The following is a 16,758-nucleotide window of genomic DNA, read 5'->3' as shown; positions in this document are numbered from 1 at the left end:
GAATGAATAAATGAATGAGTGAATGAATGAATGAATCGCTGATTTGATGACAGTTTGCCAATTTCTCTGCCAATTAGGGAATGAATGTGTTACACTGCGATTTGGAGACTGCTGTGGAGTCTCTCTGTCTCTTATCTAACTATAAGTTAGGTGCTTACATAAAACCAGAAAATGCCTTGTATTTGAAAATATGAAAATGCCTCTGTATGCTAAGTGGTGTGTCAACTGAGAAAGTACAGGCTTTGGAGGTGGTGAGCTTTGAATCCCAGAGTGTTCACTCTGGTTACTTAATTCTAGGCAAATTATAGAAACTTTCTGAGCCTTGAATCCCCCTACTCAACCCCACCCCTTCCATTCCCCCCACTGGCATGTTAGGATTAAATGAGATAATGTATGCAAACTGCCTTGCACATAGTAGGTGCTGATTTAATGTTAGTGTCACTTCCTTGTATTCCCACCTGCCTGTTTAAGAGTCATGTAGGTATTTAAGTAGGTGGGGTGGCAGCTGGAGGGTAGGTATAAGACTCTGAATGAAAATTGAAGGGCCTTTTTGGCTGAAAATGGACACAAATTATCATTATGGTTATAGTTATCTAGTAGCTGCTTTTGCTGATGGTGTGCCTTGCATTCAATATAAGCAAAGCTGCTATCAGCCAGGTATTCTTCATATTCCATAACCTCTAACCATTTCCCAGGTTTCTAAATAAATTGCTTTTCAGGAAAAAAAATAAATCTAGCTTTTTGCTTACCCATTTGGTCTTGGTTTCCTGGTTCCGAGCTCAAGGAACTCTGTCTCCTCCTCCATTTCCGTTTCAGGGATCATGTTTTTCTGAACAGGCTGTGGTGAAAGCATTTCCCATTCATTGTCATGGGTGACAGCCTGCAACGTAACTGCATCCCGGCCAGCCCTGCCTCGGCTCTTACTCTTCTGTGATTGGCTGACTGGACCAGAGGCTTGCTCTGGTGCTAAAGATTCTAGAGGCTTCATTTCTTCCAGAATCTGCAGCTGGGGACCCTCACCCAAGCTGAGTTCAGAGAATGGCTCCACAGTCTTGCCAGACCACCCAGGCCCTGAGTCCCTGGCATCCAGTGATGGATCACCAACCTCACTATGGCCCAAGAACATCCAACTCTGGTCTTGTGCAGGGCTTTCAAAAGATGATCTCGTATCGCCCTTAGAAGACATTTTCTCTGCAGAGAGACCTTTTCTTTCATTTAAGGAGGCTGGCTGACACGTGTCTGGGAAGCTTGCTAAGTGAGTTCCCTGCAGCCCTGTTTCTTTGGAACCTACGTACAATTCTAATTCAGCTATGCTTTCTCTTTCTTCACAGGCCTCTGGCTTTGAGTGTGAATTTTCTTCACGGTTTACAAGTATGTAATCCATGTGTAGTGCATGACGATCTTCATTCTTCTCTGTACATCTTTCTTCCTTGTATTCTGATTTTATCTGCTCAGGCTCTTTGGTAGGAATTGTTTTTTCTTCTTCCAATTCTGGTATTTCCCTGCTGGCACCTAGAAGTGGAAGTTGAAAGTGAGAAGAGGAGAACAAGGTTTAATGAACACATTCTGTGATTTGTGATCCTTGCAAATGATCATCTAAAAGAGGTAACTTAATATTTTTTATATATTTTATTTATTTATGTATTCATTCATTCGAGACAGAGTCCCGCTCTGTCACCCAGGCTAGAGTGCAATGGTGTGATCTCGGCTCACTGAAACCTCCACCTCCTGGTTGCAAGCTGTTCTTCTGCCTCAGCCTCCTGAGTAGCTGGGACTACAGGCGCCTGCCCCCACGCCCAGCTAATTTTTGTATTTTTAGTAGAGACGGGGTTTCACCATACTGGCCAGGCTGGTCTTGAACACCTGACATCAGGTGATCCCCCCCCACCCCTTGGCCTCCCAAAGTGCTGGGATTAGAGGCGTGAGCCACCGCGCCCAGCTAGAAAATATTTTTATTTTGTAGAGTCATTCGATTTTCTCATGCACTATCAGGAATAGGTATTACATATGCACTAGATTTTACTGCTGTTATGATACAGGACTTAGTGAGGCATGCCTTGCAAATGTAGTTAGTTTTCTCTCTACCCTCATTGGTAGGAAGAGTGTGTCTTACAAATATGCACTAGTTTAATCAACGCAGCAGTTTCTTGGAAGTGGGAGAATGGGAGGTTTCTTACCTTTTGGTGGTCCTATGTCTCCACCTGCTGGTAAGTCAGAATTATCTGTTTCTACTTCCCAGTCAATGTTTGATGGAGACAAAATGTTGGAGCCTGCTCCTACCGGCAAATAAACGGACTCAGGGTCTTCATGAATATGCAGCACAGCCAGCTGGGATCCAGGAAGTCTGTTTTTGGTCTCAGCCTTGTTTCCCTCACTTCTTCGATCAGGAAGTGTAGAAAGCACTATCTCTGCTGCTCTGCATCCCAGAGACTCATCCTCTGGAGACCCAGCTTCCTCTATTGTTTCAGCACTCTGGGCAGGTTCTGTGAGATAAGACAAATCAAAGGGAGGTGTGTATGGTGCCAGCGACTGCTTCAGAGAATCTTCCTCCAAAGGAGGGTCACCACTATACAGGAAGTGTTCAGGCTCTCTCAGTAAATCCTCATCGATATTCTGGCCCATTACATCGTATTCAAAATCACCCCACGAGGCTTCAGATGAGCAGATATCTTGCTTCCCTAGGTCCCCATCAACTGGCGTTTCGGGATGGCCTTCGGATAACGTCAGTTTACTCATGTCATCTATTGTTCCCGTGGATGTGTTGAGACCTGAGGCATCGCTGAAACTGTGGTCAAAGGCAGCTTCGCTTATATCCAGACAAGTGTCTGAGGCTAGCAAAGCATCAGCAACCATGGCAGGATTCTCTGTGGATAAATGTGGATCACCATCAAACAAAGCTCTTGCACCAGGCTGACTTTCAGGAGAAAAGCTGTCTGATATCCAAGAACCGTCACCTTCTGGAGTTGGCTCTTGGTGAGTTACAAAAATGCTAGTTGCCACATTTTCAATCCTTGGGATTCTTCTGTCAACTGGTTCCAAAATTGGTGCCATATCTGGGCTGGCTCCTTTTTCTGATACTTGTAAACCTGTACTGTTGTCACCATTTATTTCAGAAGGTTCAGGTGAACCTTTATGAGAGGTGGGCTGAGAGGAGACCTTTATGTCTGCTTGATTGCCAATTGGAGGCAGCGGAGCTGCGTTTTCAGAATCGAGTTCTGCATTGGATGGGACAAACTCCTGTCCAGGCTCATGAATGGGTTCTTCATCTATCTCTGGCTCAGTGAGACAAAGCTCACTGGATTCCACTTCAGGTCCCATGGAAGCACTGAGGTGCTTCTCAGTCTCTTGCTTTCCTTCAGAATCGTGACATATATCAGGGCTGTTGGAAGCCTGAGAATTGCTGTCATGGTCGCAGTATGTCAGGATATCAGGATTCTCACCATCTGCTTTCAAACTGAAGGGCTTCTTAGCATCTAGCCACAAGTCAGGTGCGGCAGAGGCCAGCTGCCCACCCTCTTGAAAGTTGCCATGTAAAATGTCTGGCACAAAGGTACCTTGGGAGTCCTCACTTGGGGTACAGCCATCCCATTCAGAGCCTGGCTTCATTATCAGTTGGGTGGGAGAACTGACAGCAGGAAAATTTTCTGTGGCAATGCTTGAGTTTGTCATCTCACCTAGGTATGATTTTTCTTGTTCCCACTGATTTGTTTCTTGACCTTCATTAGTTGAAACATTAGATGTAACACAACCATTTTCCTCTGCGTGAGTAAAGGCTGCATCTGGCTGATCGCAGACTGACAGCATGGTGTCCTGACACTGCTCTTGGGTAGGTATTTCAGGAGTCAGCTCATCACCAGCAGCAGACACAAAGGTTTGCTCTCTTGAGTCCTTTTCTTTAATTTGGTCTAATGTTACAAGCTGGCTGAACTTGTCAGCATCTGGGTCTGGCTGTCTTGGTTGAATGTTCCAGAGTTGCTCATGGGAGTTCTTCCCATTACCTTCCAGAAAGGGTGACTGATGGTTGTCACTAAAAGGATTAGTATAGCGTGTTTCCATGGGCTCAATATCACCCTGAACTGGTACTCCCCAGGGACTGGTGTTTTGGTATACTGAAGAATTTATCTCCAACACACCACTGGAGTCAGACAGCTCCCTTTCAAATGGACTTTCAATTAGTCTCCCTTCCTGGGGTGAGGCATTCCACCACTCAGTGCTATCAGCTGAGATGCCCAGCATTTCCAGTTGAGAATTATCTTCGTTCTTTGGTTCAGCTTTGGGAGATATTTGCCATGCAACGTCTCCTGTCTTCCCTGTTTCTGGAGAAGATCTCGTCTCCTTCTCCACTGCTGTAATCTGTATTTCAGTCTCCGTTAATGGTGAAAAAGTCCAGGGATCAGGGCTGCTTTGTTGATTGTCACAGAATGGGTTTGACTTATTCTCATTCTCTGCTGGCTCTGAGCTGTCTAGGTAGTCGTAAATATTTTCAGACTTAGGATCAGCTGTGACCAAGAACTTATTAGATTCATTCAATGAATCCCAAGCTCTGGATTCATCGTGAGCAACATGGCAGTTGGCCACCTGGATCTCTTCCTCCACTGACTCTTCACCACCGACACTGTCATCGTCAGAACCTGAGCTTGTTGAAATGACCCTGGCATCCTCTGGCTGCACAGTTGCACAAATGTCATGTTCATTTTTCTCCTGGTAGCTAGCAATTAGATTGCTTTCCTGATGTGTCCCTGAATGTTCAGAATATTTGCCTGTTTCAGGACTGGATAAAGAGGAAAAGGAATCACCATCAACTGAGTCATTCCAGATCTCTAAAAATGTAGGAGTTTTGCGCTCAAAGCTCTTTTCAAACTCATTTATTCTGTTTTTCTCTAAATCCTTCATTTTGGTAACTATTTCTACTTGGCCATCAGTGGTAATTAGTTCAGATTCTTGGTGATTCTGTTCACTCCAGTTGCCTTGGTTTTCTTCCTGATACCCAGAACTGGGTTGTTGGCCCCAGGAGGACAGTGCAACTGAAGAGTCATTTAACTCAGGACTTGATGCACTTGAATGAGTATACTCACTAGAAATAGTATCTCTGTCAAAATTTCCAGATGAACCGGCTCCTGGAAGGCTATTTGCAGTCCCCTTAACGTCAAGATTTTTGGTTATCTCAGAACGTGTGCTGCTGACATGCACATCACTGTCTATAAGGACGTCCCCAAAGTCAAGACTTCGGGGAACTTTGTGAGGTGGCCCTCCACCCACGTTCTCTGGCTCTAGAATGTTACATTCTTCAGTTTTCTCAAGATCCTTTTCAGGTACAGATACATATTTTGTGAAATGCATCCCATCTGAAGTCTCAGCAGTTTCACCTGAATTTCTCTGACGCATGAGGTGCTTTTCGTAGGTATCTTTTGGCTGCAGGTTATCTGCGGACATCCCTGTTTGCACATCACGGGAGTCTAGATTGTAAGACCTCTCTTCATACTCTAAAACTTCCTCTGGTTCCTCAGTTTGAGGACTGAAAGTGACAGCAAGAGAGCTAATTTTGCCTGATTTAACGCAGATTTCCTGATGTTCAGATGCAACCAGAGAAGACAGTTCCTGGTCACTCTGCCCTTTTTCAGAAATCCCTGAGGCATTCTCCACACCAGAGGCGATCACCTCCTCTTCATCAAGGTGCTCCCTGTCGGTGGCTCCCTGGGCTTCCTTCTCACTTTCACTTTGTCCATCGCCATGACCTTTCCATGGATCTGGGTGTGTAAAATGCCCTGGATTCTCAAGCCTAGTCGCCAAGGATGCTGCATCACTTTGCAGGGTTTCCCTCTCTGTGTCCTGGTTGTCAAGATGAGATACAAGTGCCTCTGATTCACTGGTTCCAGAGGCTGCTGGCACATCTGGGGAGTGAGTATCGTTAACATTTGCTGAATGGCTGGGGATTTCAGGAGGCAATTCGCTTTGCTCTGAATCTGTGATATGTGAGGAGCCTGGTAACATGAATGATGACATGTCTTTATCTCTCATGACAGAATCCCAAATACTGTTTGCAATTAGCTGCCCACTTTTCTCATTCAGTGTGTGATGTTCACTGGGAACACTGTCCTTGGTATGCTCATCAGAGGCAGGGAGCTCCCAATCTACCTGATTTGCTTCCTGATACTCCAAGCCCCAGGGTTCCAGCTGTCTCACTCTAAATCGGGTTTCCGGCTCGGAACCTTCAGCCATGTATCCTTCTGTTTGACCATCACTGGGGATTGCTACACCCCCACTACAGTCATCCCAGTCCAAATCATTGTCCATATCTGAGATCGTTGCAGTGGACTGAGTATCCTCCAAGATCACTCTGTTCCACAGGTCGAGACTGTCAGGGGCCGTCTGCCGGGAGTTGGTGCTGCTGTGCAAAAGTGTGAGTTGTCGGTTTGTTTCATTGTACAGTTGCATCATGCTGGGGTCGTCGTAACTGGACTGGCTGCTTTCCCCCATGTAATCCTCCATGGAGACATTCTTACCATCTGTGTGCTCTGTCTTGAGTTCATTTTCATCTGGGTCGTGAGTGGCATTTATTTCAGAACTGTTATCTGTATGAGGTGAAGCCCACATGTCTAGGTTCCCAGGACCTGAACCGATTCGATTCCGAGATGACTGTTGCAGTGACTGAGGAGGAATGTCAGTCTCCTCTGCCGTGGAGTTACCATCTTTTGACTCAAAACCTTCCTCTTTAGCAAATGGCTTGTGTTCAGTTTCCTTTTCGTCTCCAGCAAATGTTGGTGATGTGTAAGAGTCTGAGGTGGAATAATTGGTATCTAAGGGGGAAGGCACCGAATCTTCTCCTAGGTTGGATGCACTGTAATCAGAACATTTGTAAGATAAGAAGGAATCTTCCCAAGGAACTAGGACATCTGACCCTCCTTTCTTCATATTCTCCTCAAAAAGGTTCCAGGAATCTACCTTTTCATATACCTTGTCCCTAGTTTTAGGATCCACTAAACCATTCTGATCTTCTTTTGGTGGCTTAGAATTAGTCCATGTGTGATCCAGATCAGAACTGGGATTTCCAGGTGCAAAAATGTGATCCCTGGAGTCATTGTTTCTCTTGCCCCAGATTTCTGGAGCTGCTTCATTGTTTATCTCACTGGGTGAATTGTCCAGTAGTTCTGAAGAAGAAAAGGCAAACCCACTTTTCGCCATGGCCCACTCATTCGGGTCCCTAACAGAAGGTGTCTCGCCACTTGTTGGGTGCAAATTCCAGGTAGTTTTTAAAGCTTCAGCATGATCTTCTTTACCAAATGCACTCCAGGCTGGGAATGGGGCCACAGCTGCTGGTTCACCATCATCTGTAGGATTTCCCCAGGGCTCAGGCATGGCTGTAGGAGAGCCACCAGAATGCCACAAAGAAGCAAAGTCTTCTATCAGGTGGTTTGTTCCTTGGGAAGATGTATTTGGCAAAGGTGACTTCTCCACGGGCAGGTTCTGGAATGGCAAGCTTTCCTCGTTTTGGTCTTGAATATCATTGCCACCCAGTTGAGGCTGACCAAGTTCAGACTCCCAGGGACCTGACTTTGTAAATTCGAGACTCTTTGGTTGAAATACAGAATCTGAGGCTCTCCTATCAATGGAGCTTGGCTTATGCTCTTTCCATGATTCAGGGCTCTGGAAAACAGATTCCTGTTCACTGGAACTCCACGCATCTGCAATATTTTTGGAGTCAATTTCCAAACCACCCCACCAGCTGCTGCACCGTGCATGGGTCTGAGGTGGCCCCATGTGACCTGTGTCAGTTGCTTTTTGGGTCATATCTACTGTATAGAGTGAGGCTGGTTCTTCAGTGGATGGCGAGCTTTCTACTAAACTATTCATGGGTGTTGGTGGGATCCTCTTTCCAATATTTTTTAGCCTTTCTGGGGAAGGGGATTCATCTCCCACAAAATCTGTCAGGCTCAAATTTCTTTCAGAGTTATCTCTGGGACTTTCTTGTCTCTGGACGAACTCCTCATCATATTCCACAAGGCTATCTTTGCCAGCCCCCGACAAAAGTGAACTGGATGAATAATTAGACATGTTGGTTCCCATGCCATCAAGTCCTTCAGGCCCAGCGGGGTGCTGTCCTTCTGACAGGTCATTGTTGGGGAAGAAGTCATCTGCTGGGGAGTAGTCTGCAGAATGAGAAGATTGCTGGGACTGTCCAGAAGCCATGGGTGCTGGGTCAAAATTGAAGAGGTCGAAGTGTTCACCGTGTTCTCCAGACCATGCGTGTTCCTCCGCCACCGCCCCTTCAGGAATGGGGCTGTAGGAGTCAAGCCCTGGGAGGAGGGTGTGGTGAGGCCCAGCACCTTCTCCCACAGGGCTGTCGTCACTGAGGAAAACAGAGCTCTCCTTGGATGAGCGGCTGCTCCTGATGGTAGCCAGTCCGCTGTCTGGGCTAACAAGGTCTACATTGGCATCCACCTGAGCCTGGTTAGAATCATTGAGATCTGGAGGGTTCTCTATGAAATTCACAGAGCTGGGTTGTGGCTCTATGTCAGAACCGTACAATTCCATAATCCCAGAAGACCCCTGGGAGAGGGGGGCACTGCCTGCCACGGCTTCTGTTGAGGACGTCCGGCTGTTGGAGACCATCTCTGGACACCTCCTGTTGATGACTTCCTTGACAACGAGAACCACTTGATCACAAGTCACCGAAGGGTCCTCTTGTTGGTACACTAGGATCTCATCACAGCCACAGTCAAAGGGCTCCAGTTCTAGGCAAGGGTTCTGACACTCTTCCAGCTCACAGCAAATCTGTCGGAAGGCACAGGAATTTGTGTCAGCACTCAGGCACTGTTGCACTTTGCAATTGCACTTTGCAATTTATCTCGCTTAATTTTTAAATGTAAAATTAATCTGTGTTCATCTGTCTGAAAAAGAAGATCTCAAACTTAGAAAGTTCTGATTACTGTACCACAAACCCTTTCTCCAATTCTATGCAACTGTCTCTCTGTTTAATTCAAAATCCAGGTGCTCGATTTTGATGGCTCCTGAATGTTTTGGGTAAAGGAGTTTAAACCATCTAACTTCTTTCCTAACTGTAATATAATACCATCTTCCAATAGCAATGTAATTCAAGTTGCAAAAAACCAGAGATAATGCATGTTGCTGACAACTATAGGAAAAGTGTCGGAATAAGGGGAAAATATCAGGAGACAGGCTCTTGTTTGGGAGGGGGCAGCCAGGGCTGCTTGATCCTCTGACAGCTTCAGAATGCAAAAGAGAGAGTAGGAAAGACAAAGATGCTCCCAGGGTCTGACCTTTCCGAACAGCACTCAGGACCCCTCGGTCCCTTTCACCCCAGGTAACGGAGGCATGGAGCCCAAAACAGACAAAGCCAACCTGGGAGGCAAGGGGACACTGACGGATGGTCAGTGTGAGGCCAGAACTAGGTTGCGGCTTTCTGATTTTTAGGGAATGTCAGGAGTATTTTGTTGTGCTGGGCCTTTGAAATGGCCCCACAGGATTAGTAGAGGTAAAATTAATAATAATAATAACCACCACCACTACCACCATGGAGCTCACATAGATACTACTAATAATAATTAACATTTATTGAGTGCTTTAATGTGCCAGGCATGGTTCTAAGGGTTTTTTGATCATTATCTCTTTTAATCACCACAGTAATTCCAAAAGGTAGGAACTCTTTTTATTCCTATTTTACCCATGAAGAAATGAAGATACAGGAAGATTAAATAACTTGTCCAGCAACACACAGCTAACAAGTGCTGGAGCCTGAGTTCTGCACCCAGGCAGCCCAGCTGCAAAGGCTGACTCAGCCAGTGGTGTGACCACACAGGCCAAGAGGGACTCGCCAGGCCAGAGCCAGGACTCTGTTGTTTAAGATTCCAGGGATCCACCTCTGGCTATTACTAGGGTGGGGAGGGTGGAAGGGGAGAAGAGAGGAGGACTGGGGTCAACTCAAGGGCTTTTAACTCCTTCATCTGCTCTTCTAATTTTGTCTGTTTCCAATGAACCAATTTTCAAATTGGTTTGAAAAAGGGGTCTACTGCTAAACGTGATTTGAAAGCCGCCATACTGTAGGCTTCCAAGGCCTAAATCCCGTCCCTGGGAAGCCAGTGACCAAAGATGAAATTTAGCTTTGAAACCAAATGCAGAGGAAAGTGTTGAAAAAACCACAGGCTGGTGACGCAGGTCAGAGGAGGAGATGCTCTTTCACATTCGGACTTGAGAGAGCCCGAGAGTACCCACAGGCATGGGTCAAGAGAGCTACAGTGGAGCTCTTGGGGGACAGAAAGGAGGATATAGAAAAGAAAAGGGCAGAGACTGTGCCTCTAGCCACCCATGGGTACATAAGGCATTGAATCCATTGGTGAGGAAAAATAAGTGATGAAGCATCCAGGGCCCGTGTGGCTCCTATTATAATGAATCATGTATGTTCTCATATTAGTTATTAAGTACACCTGGCTTGGTATATCCGATGGCCTATTTTGATTAATTTATCTAATTCTTTTTTTTTTTTTTATTTCCTAGGCCTTGGGTTAAAAGACTCAGCTATCAACCTGGAGGATAATTGATTACCTAGTCAGAGTTCTGGTACCTGGAAACAAACTAACTTTGATTAAAGCATCAGATCACCAGGTCTTAAACACTGGGCACCAAACAGGTCCTAAGACAGGGGCTAAACCTTGTCAGTTATGATCAGGGAGCAGTCCTAGAAGAAAATAGCACCCAAAGGAGGACTTGCTCTTTTGGGGATGAGAAAGAGCTAATGTTTTGCACTATGGATTCAGTCAAGAAGAGAAATGCTTTTGGGGCTTTCTTAAAAGGCCAAATGTAAAATGTACCCCCATCATTTCCTAAAACTCAAACCTCTAGGACTCTACCTCTTGGGCTAATTGCTCATGAGCCACCAATCTGTTCTGTCTTGCACTGTGTGTTCTGAGAGCCAGCAGGTTAGGACACAGGGAAACATGTTGGGGTCAGAGGAGGGGCTCACCTGACTGCACAGCTCCATGTTTTCTGAGTACACAGCAATCTGTCGTCTCGGCTGCTGCTCCTCTGACAGATAGCTGGAGAACAGGATGAGGACGTCAAAACCAAACTTGTCTGTAAATGCTTTCAAGTCACTGATAATATTGCTGTGAAACAGACAATTCTGAAACAACAACAGGAAATTTGATATTAATGTCAAACTGCCCAGCTGTGGGGAGTTGTTCCACAAATCTGTCCAGTCTTATGATGTATTTAGGAGAGATATGTATTATTTAAGGCAAGTGAAATACAGTTTGCTTTGAGAAAGAGTGGAAACTTTCATGCTATGGCTTAAAATACACTTTGCTTGTTTGTTTTCCCAAACCATGTAAGAAAGGAGTTTTTGCCATTATTAAGAATAGTTTAGACAAAGAACAGATATTCTAAACATTTTTTTCTAAAATATTTATTCAGATACTTAATTTGCAAATCCTATTTTCCCTCTTATCGCTTATAGGATCTATATAGGAATGTCTGCTATTGTTACAATTTATCACAATAAGAATAGGAAGAAGTTATTTCTTCCTGTATTTTTTTTTCTAATGATTATTATTAACTCCAAGGAGAAATTCCTACGAATGAACACAGCTGAGTTTACTGGGTGATCTTTATTCCGGTGTAGAATTCTGGGAGATTTTTAAAAGAGCTGTGATGTCAGATTTGCTTGTTCTATGTGGCAGCTGTGGAGGAATGAATAATTGCAGAAGGGGATCCCAATACCTCAGAATACCCAGGTGTGGCTCACATCATTTGCAAAAAGTGTTCTGGCTGCTTCAAGTTTTATTTACTGCATGTATGTATTTGTTTATTTATTTTTGAGACAGGGTCTCATACTGTCCCCCAGCCTGGAGTGCTGTGGTGTTATCTCGGCTCACTGCAACCTACGCCTCCCGGGCTCAAGCAATCCTCCCACCTCAGCCTCCCAAAGCTGGGACTACAGGTGTGTATCACCATGCCCAGCTAATTTATTGTATTTGTTGTAGGCATGAGGTTTTGCCATTTTGCCCAGGCTGGTCTCGAACTCCTGGGCTCAACTGATCCGCCCACTTCATCCTCCCAAAGTGCTGGGCTTACAGGTGTAAGACCGCACTCAGTCCGGTCTTTGAGTTTTATTAACTACAATGAGAGCCACTTTGTCTGCGTGAGTGTCTCTCTTCCTTTTAAAGAAGTACAGTGAAGAACATATGCTAGCCCCTAACATAATGCCTGGCATATACTAGTTGTTCAAGAAATGTTTGTTGGACGACTGGAGAGACAGGTACACAAAATCAACCTGTGCTCCATCATTCATAATCTTCTATCATAGTCCACATATATATCTATCCTAGCACATATATGATCATACTACATAATTCATCAACTGACAGTCTATTGTGTCACTCAACAAAAAACACCATGATGTGCACTCAAGGGATTTAAAGAATTCTGTTGATTTTTTCTGATTATAATAGCAATCACAATTATGCCTGCCACGGGTAAGATACTAAAACAACACAGAAATGTGTACCACAGAAAGTGGAAGTGCCACACACATCTCCTAGGACAGCCACTGTGAAGATGTGAATGATGCCGTGCAGAGAGTTGCAGATTTCCCCATGCCCACATTAATGTCTATGTGGTCATTCTTTGAAACTCGTGGATTGGCTATTTGTGGCTTAGACTATTTACCAGCCACTTCGAATAGCCATCATACCCGTACTCTGTAATGCTGCTGAGTTGAATCTCAAGGTCTGTGAGGCTCTGAAGAGGGCACACAAGACCCTAGGTAGGCAGGCAGGCCCCGCCCATCACTGACTTCCATGTTTCGAGGAGGCTTTGCTGTCTACTCCAAGGCAGCCACTCTCGTCTGGCATCTTACCGGGCCACTTTCCCTTTTTTGGTTGCAAGGAATTGCACATACGAATCCGCAAAGGTCTCAGGATCTATTCTCATGCTGATGAACATCAAGGATCTATTGTAATGACATTTATGATCAAATATGTCATACGTATTTGGAAAATATGCTTTTGGAAGCGTGTGTTCCAAAGTGTGTACTGTCAGCTTTCATGCTTTTTATTTATTTTCCAAATGGCCTAATAACAATCTTTAAGTAGATGTTTAAAAAATTAATTCATCCACAATAGAAATAGACATTAAATATTTAGAAGGAGATTGTAAAAATAATCAAAGCTCATATACAATGCATGTTCAACAGATAAAATTATTTCAAATCATCGAGGGTGAATCAAGAACCTCAGTGCTAAACTTGTTGCCACTATGAATTGTAAAAAAAGATATAGCCCTGAAAAAATAAAAAGAGACTACAACTAACTACATCTTATTTCCAGTAACTGAAGGCTTCAGCACAATAAGCCTTACAGCTTTCCTTTCCAAATATTTTTCATTATGTATATAAAGGCCTCCAAATCCATTTATAAACCCTTGAAAGAAGACACACATTTCTAAGAGATTTTTACATATAACAAAATTCTCACTACACTCCTGGCCGGGTCACTAAAACAAGAGGGGCAGGTTTTATCTGTATCTGAGCATAAGATTAAGAATCAGTAGAATCAACACTGTTCAAAGCCACACTTGTGGAAAGTTTCCTATTCAAAAATGCTGGCTGATCTCCAAACTGTTTTAATTCTTCGGTGTTAAACTGATGGCTCTAGGACCTCGATGGACTCAAGTCCAGCAGCACTGGCAACACCAAGCATCTTGTTGGAAACACAGAGTCTCAGGCAAAACCTTAGACCTATTGAAGCAGGATCTGCATTTTCCAACAATCCTAGGAATTGGAATGCATGTTGAAATCTGAAAAGCACTACTCCAGAGAGGGATTTATTAGTTGATATATTTTCCTACAAACCAGTCCTTTGGACTCTCTCAGCACTGTCACAGGACTTGTACTGACTCACACTGCCAGCTCTGTGTTCCTACGGCAACCTCATCATAAAAGTCCCCTTAGGGCATGCATTTCTGGGCCAATCTCCTCCAGGTTCTCATTTAGCAGGTTGGGCACTGGATCAAGACTATATTTTCTTTTTCTTTTTTTTTTTCAGAATGATATAGGTATGTTTATTTTTAATTTAATTTTATTTTATTTTATTTTTAAAATTTTAAGTTCTGGGATACATGTGCAGAATGTGCAGGTTTGTTACATAGGTATATGTGTGCCATGGTGGTTTGCTGCACCTATTGACCCATCATCTAGATTCCCTCCCCTCACCCCCCCACCCCCCAACAGGCCCCAGTGTGCGCTGTTCCCCTCCCTGTGTCCGTGTGTTCTCATTGTTCAACTCCCACTTATGAGTGAGAATAAGCAGTGTTTGGTTTTCTGTTCCTATGTTAGTTTGTTGAGGATGGTGGCTTCCAGCTTCATCCATGTCCCTGCAAAGGACATGATGAGCTCATCCTTTTTTATGGCTGCAGAGACTGTATTTTCATCATGTCCCTCAAGTGCTCTAGCTCAGTTTTCCTCTGGGTGACCCCAAATTCCACAGGACCAAATGAAGAGCTGATAAATCAAAAAACTATTTGAATCACCTAGGCAAGTTAGAGAAACAAAATACATTTTACAATAACCCTAAAACAGATTCTCCAAGCCAGCTCTCCAAGCCAGATTCCATCTTACTCGCCTTGGGATAATGTCAAGAGTTTCATGTTTAAAACAGAATTAAACGAGGGAATGAGTGAGAATCTTCAGGATTCCAGGAGGCAGAGTGTGTTTGTTCTGCTTCTATGCCGGTGCTGTTTGCATAGGGGATAATTTATTATTGTCTTCTAGCTACGCAGGGAGTCATGTGCTGCGGTGGCTCTTATGTTGCTGACAAGCTAGGCTGGCCCTGAATAAACAGCACTTCATCATCAACACAACCCAACTGTAGATACAGGTTGGCATTTTATTCCCCCCCATCTGCCTTCTACCTGATAAATTACTGTTTTAGTTACATGTATACAAATACTATTTGTTAATCTGCTCAAATGTCTCCAAAATGTTCCCCCCCCGCTTAAATTAAAATTATATACATGCATACGTATATATCTCCCATTCAATTTACTAAGGATTTAGACAATAAAAGCACTTCCTGTTGAATTTACCACCCCCACCCCAGGCACACACACCTTCTGCATTTGTGACCCCAGCCTATAATTGTCACATAGAATTTAGGAAGTTACTTTATGAATCACTGCAACTGGGAATTGGCTGGCAAAATCTCATACTAATGCCAACAGTTAGGAAGAATGGCAATTGCTCCCTGTCACAGCCCTTTGTCACTCGTGATTCCGAAGGGTCAACGACTAAACATTTTTAGAGATCACGTGTCTTCTTGTCTGAGTAATTTCTAGTTTGGGAATGAAAGCCTGGAAACGTGGGGAGAAAAAGCCCTTGTTATTTCCTGGTCAAAAAAGCTAAGGTGTAGGTCCCAAGAACCCTAAAAAAAGTTGATGCTCATTATAACCCAGAGGAGGAAAACAGAAATAATACAGCTGTACCTGAACTAATATCAAAACCAAGATAGTGATAGTGATGGTGCCCCACAGATTACTCCATTCACGGCTGAAAGTGCAGATGCAGTGAAACCTTTCATTCTCACAATATCCTATTTTACATTTTTCATTGTTCAGAAAAAGGCAGTCTTTATGCTGTCTGCTGGTAGCTTCAGCGCATCGTATGAAATAAAAGTGATGTAAAGAGTGTCTTGTAAACATTTGAATGGATATTCCTTGAGAGACAGAAACCCTCTTCTTACATCACTCACACATGCTCACCTTCTATTGTCTTCCCAATCCCCGCTGTGGGGGATCCGGCTCCATCATTTCACTGAAACTCTCTTCTCAAAAGTACCAAGCACTCCGAGGTGGCCAAATCCAAAAATCACATTCCATTTCTTACCCTACTTGATGCTCTACAGTATTCCATGAGATTGACTCTCCCTCTGTTTTGAAACACTTAATTCCTTCACCTTCCTGACACCACACACCTTGTTTTTCTCCTGATACACCGACTGCCCTTCGGTCACATTTGCTGGTTGCTCTTCCTTATTAAGCCTCCAAATATTCACACCCAACTTTGTTTCCTGTCCCCTTTCTCTTCTCTCTTTCCACTTTCTCCTTGATGATCTTATCCAGCCACATGGCTTTAAAGCCATTTGTCTGCCACTGATGACAGAATCTACATGCACATGAGATCTGCATGTAGCTGTTTAATAAGTATCTCAAGTAAAATACGGCCCACTGCCTCCTCCGTTGCGTCTGTCGTATTAAATGGCACCACCATCTACCCAGTTACTCGAATCCAACATCTAGGAATTATCCTCGATTGCTTTTTTCCTCATCTCTCACGTAATTCACCAGCAAATCCTATTAACATTGCCTTTAAAAGATATCTGTAGTCTAAACACGTCTCTAATATCTCTCCATCTCCATTGCTGTCCTAGCCACAGCCACCATCATCTCTTGCCAGAACTTTAGCAGCAGAATCACAGCTGGTCTCTCAATAACATAGTCTCCACATAGCATCAAGGGGCAGCTTTATTTTATTTTTTTCCACCCCTTCCCCAAGACTCAGCTTTTAAAAATATAAATTGAATAATGACACTCTCCTGCTTAAAGCCCACTGAAAGTTTCCCAATGCAATTATTATTATTTAGTTTTTTTTTAGCTAGGAGGAAAAGGTTTAATGTCCTCAAGAATAAGAGTTAATATAAATCGGTGGAGCCAAGATGGCTGAATAGGAACAGCTCCGGTCTCCAGCTCCCA

At 44.0% G+C, this 16,758-nt stretch overlaps 1 protein-coding gene across 7 annotated transcripts in view; it reads right to left on the bottom strand.

The window, feature by feature from the left end:
• PRUNE2 (prune homolog 2 with BCH domain) overlaps positions 1 to 16,758 on the bottom strand; it is a 296,547-nt gene that overhangs the window by 91,601 nt on the left and 188,188 nt on the right. For all 7 annotated transcript variants that reach the window (XM_055272205.2, XM_055272210.2, XM_055272206.2 and 4 more), the window contains exons 7-9: positions 10,979 to 11,137; positions 2,178 to 8,772; positions 750 to 1,512 (exon numbers count right to left, since the gene is read on the bottom strand). In XM_055272205.2, coding sequence (XP_055128180.1) covers positions 750 to 1,512; positions 2,178 to 8,772; positions 10,979 to 11,137 — 7,517 coding nt within the window. The remainder of the gene's footprint in view (positions 1 to 749; positions 1,513 to 2,177; positions 8,773 to 10,978; positions 11,138 to 16,758) is intronic.

This window comes from Symphalangus syndactylus, chromosome 3 (assembly GCF_028878055.3).
Source record: "Symphalangus syndactylus isolate Jambi chromosome 3, NHGRI_mSymSyn1-v2.1_pri, whole genome shotgun sequence".
NCBI classification, from domain to species: Eukaryota; Metazoa; Chordata; class Mammalia; order Primates; family Hylobatidae; genus Symphalangus; species Symphalangus syndactylus.
The sequence above is the reverse complement of the archived record's forward strand: the minus strand, read 5'-3'. Positions and strand labels throughout refer to the sequence as shown.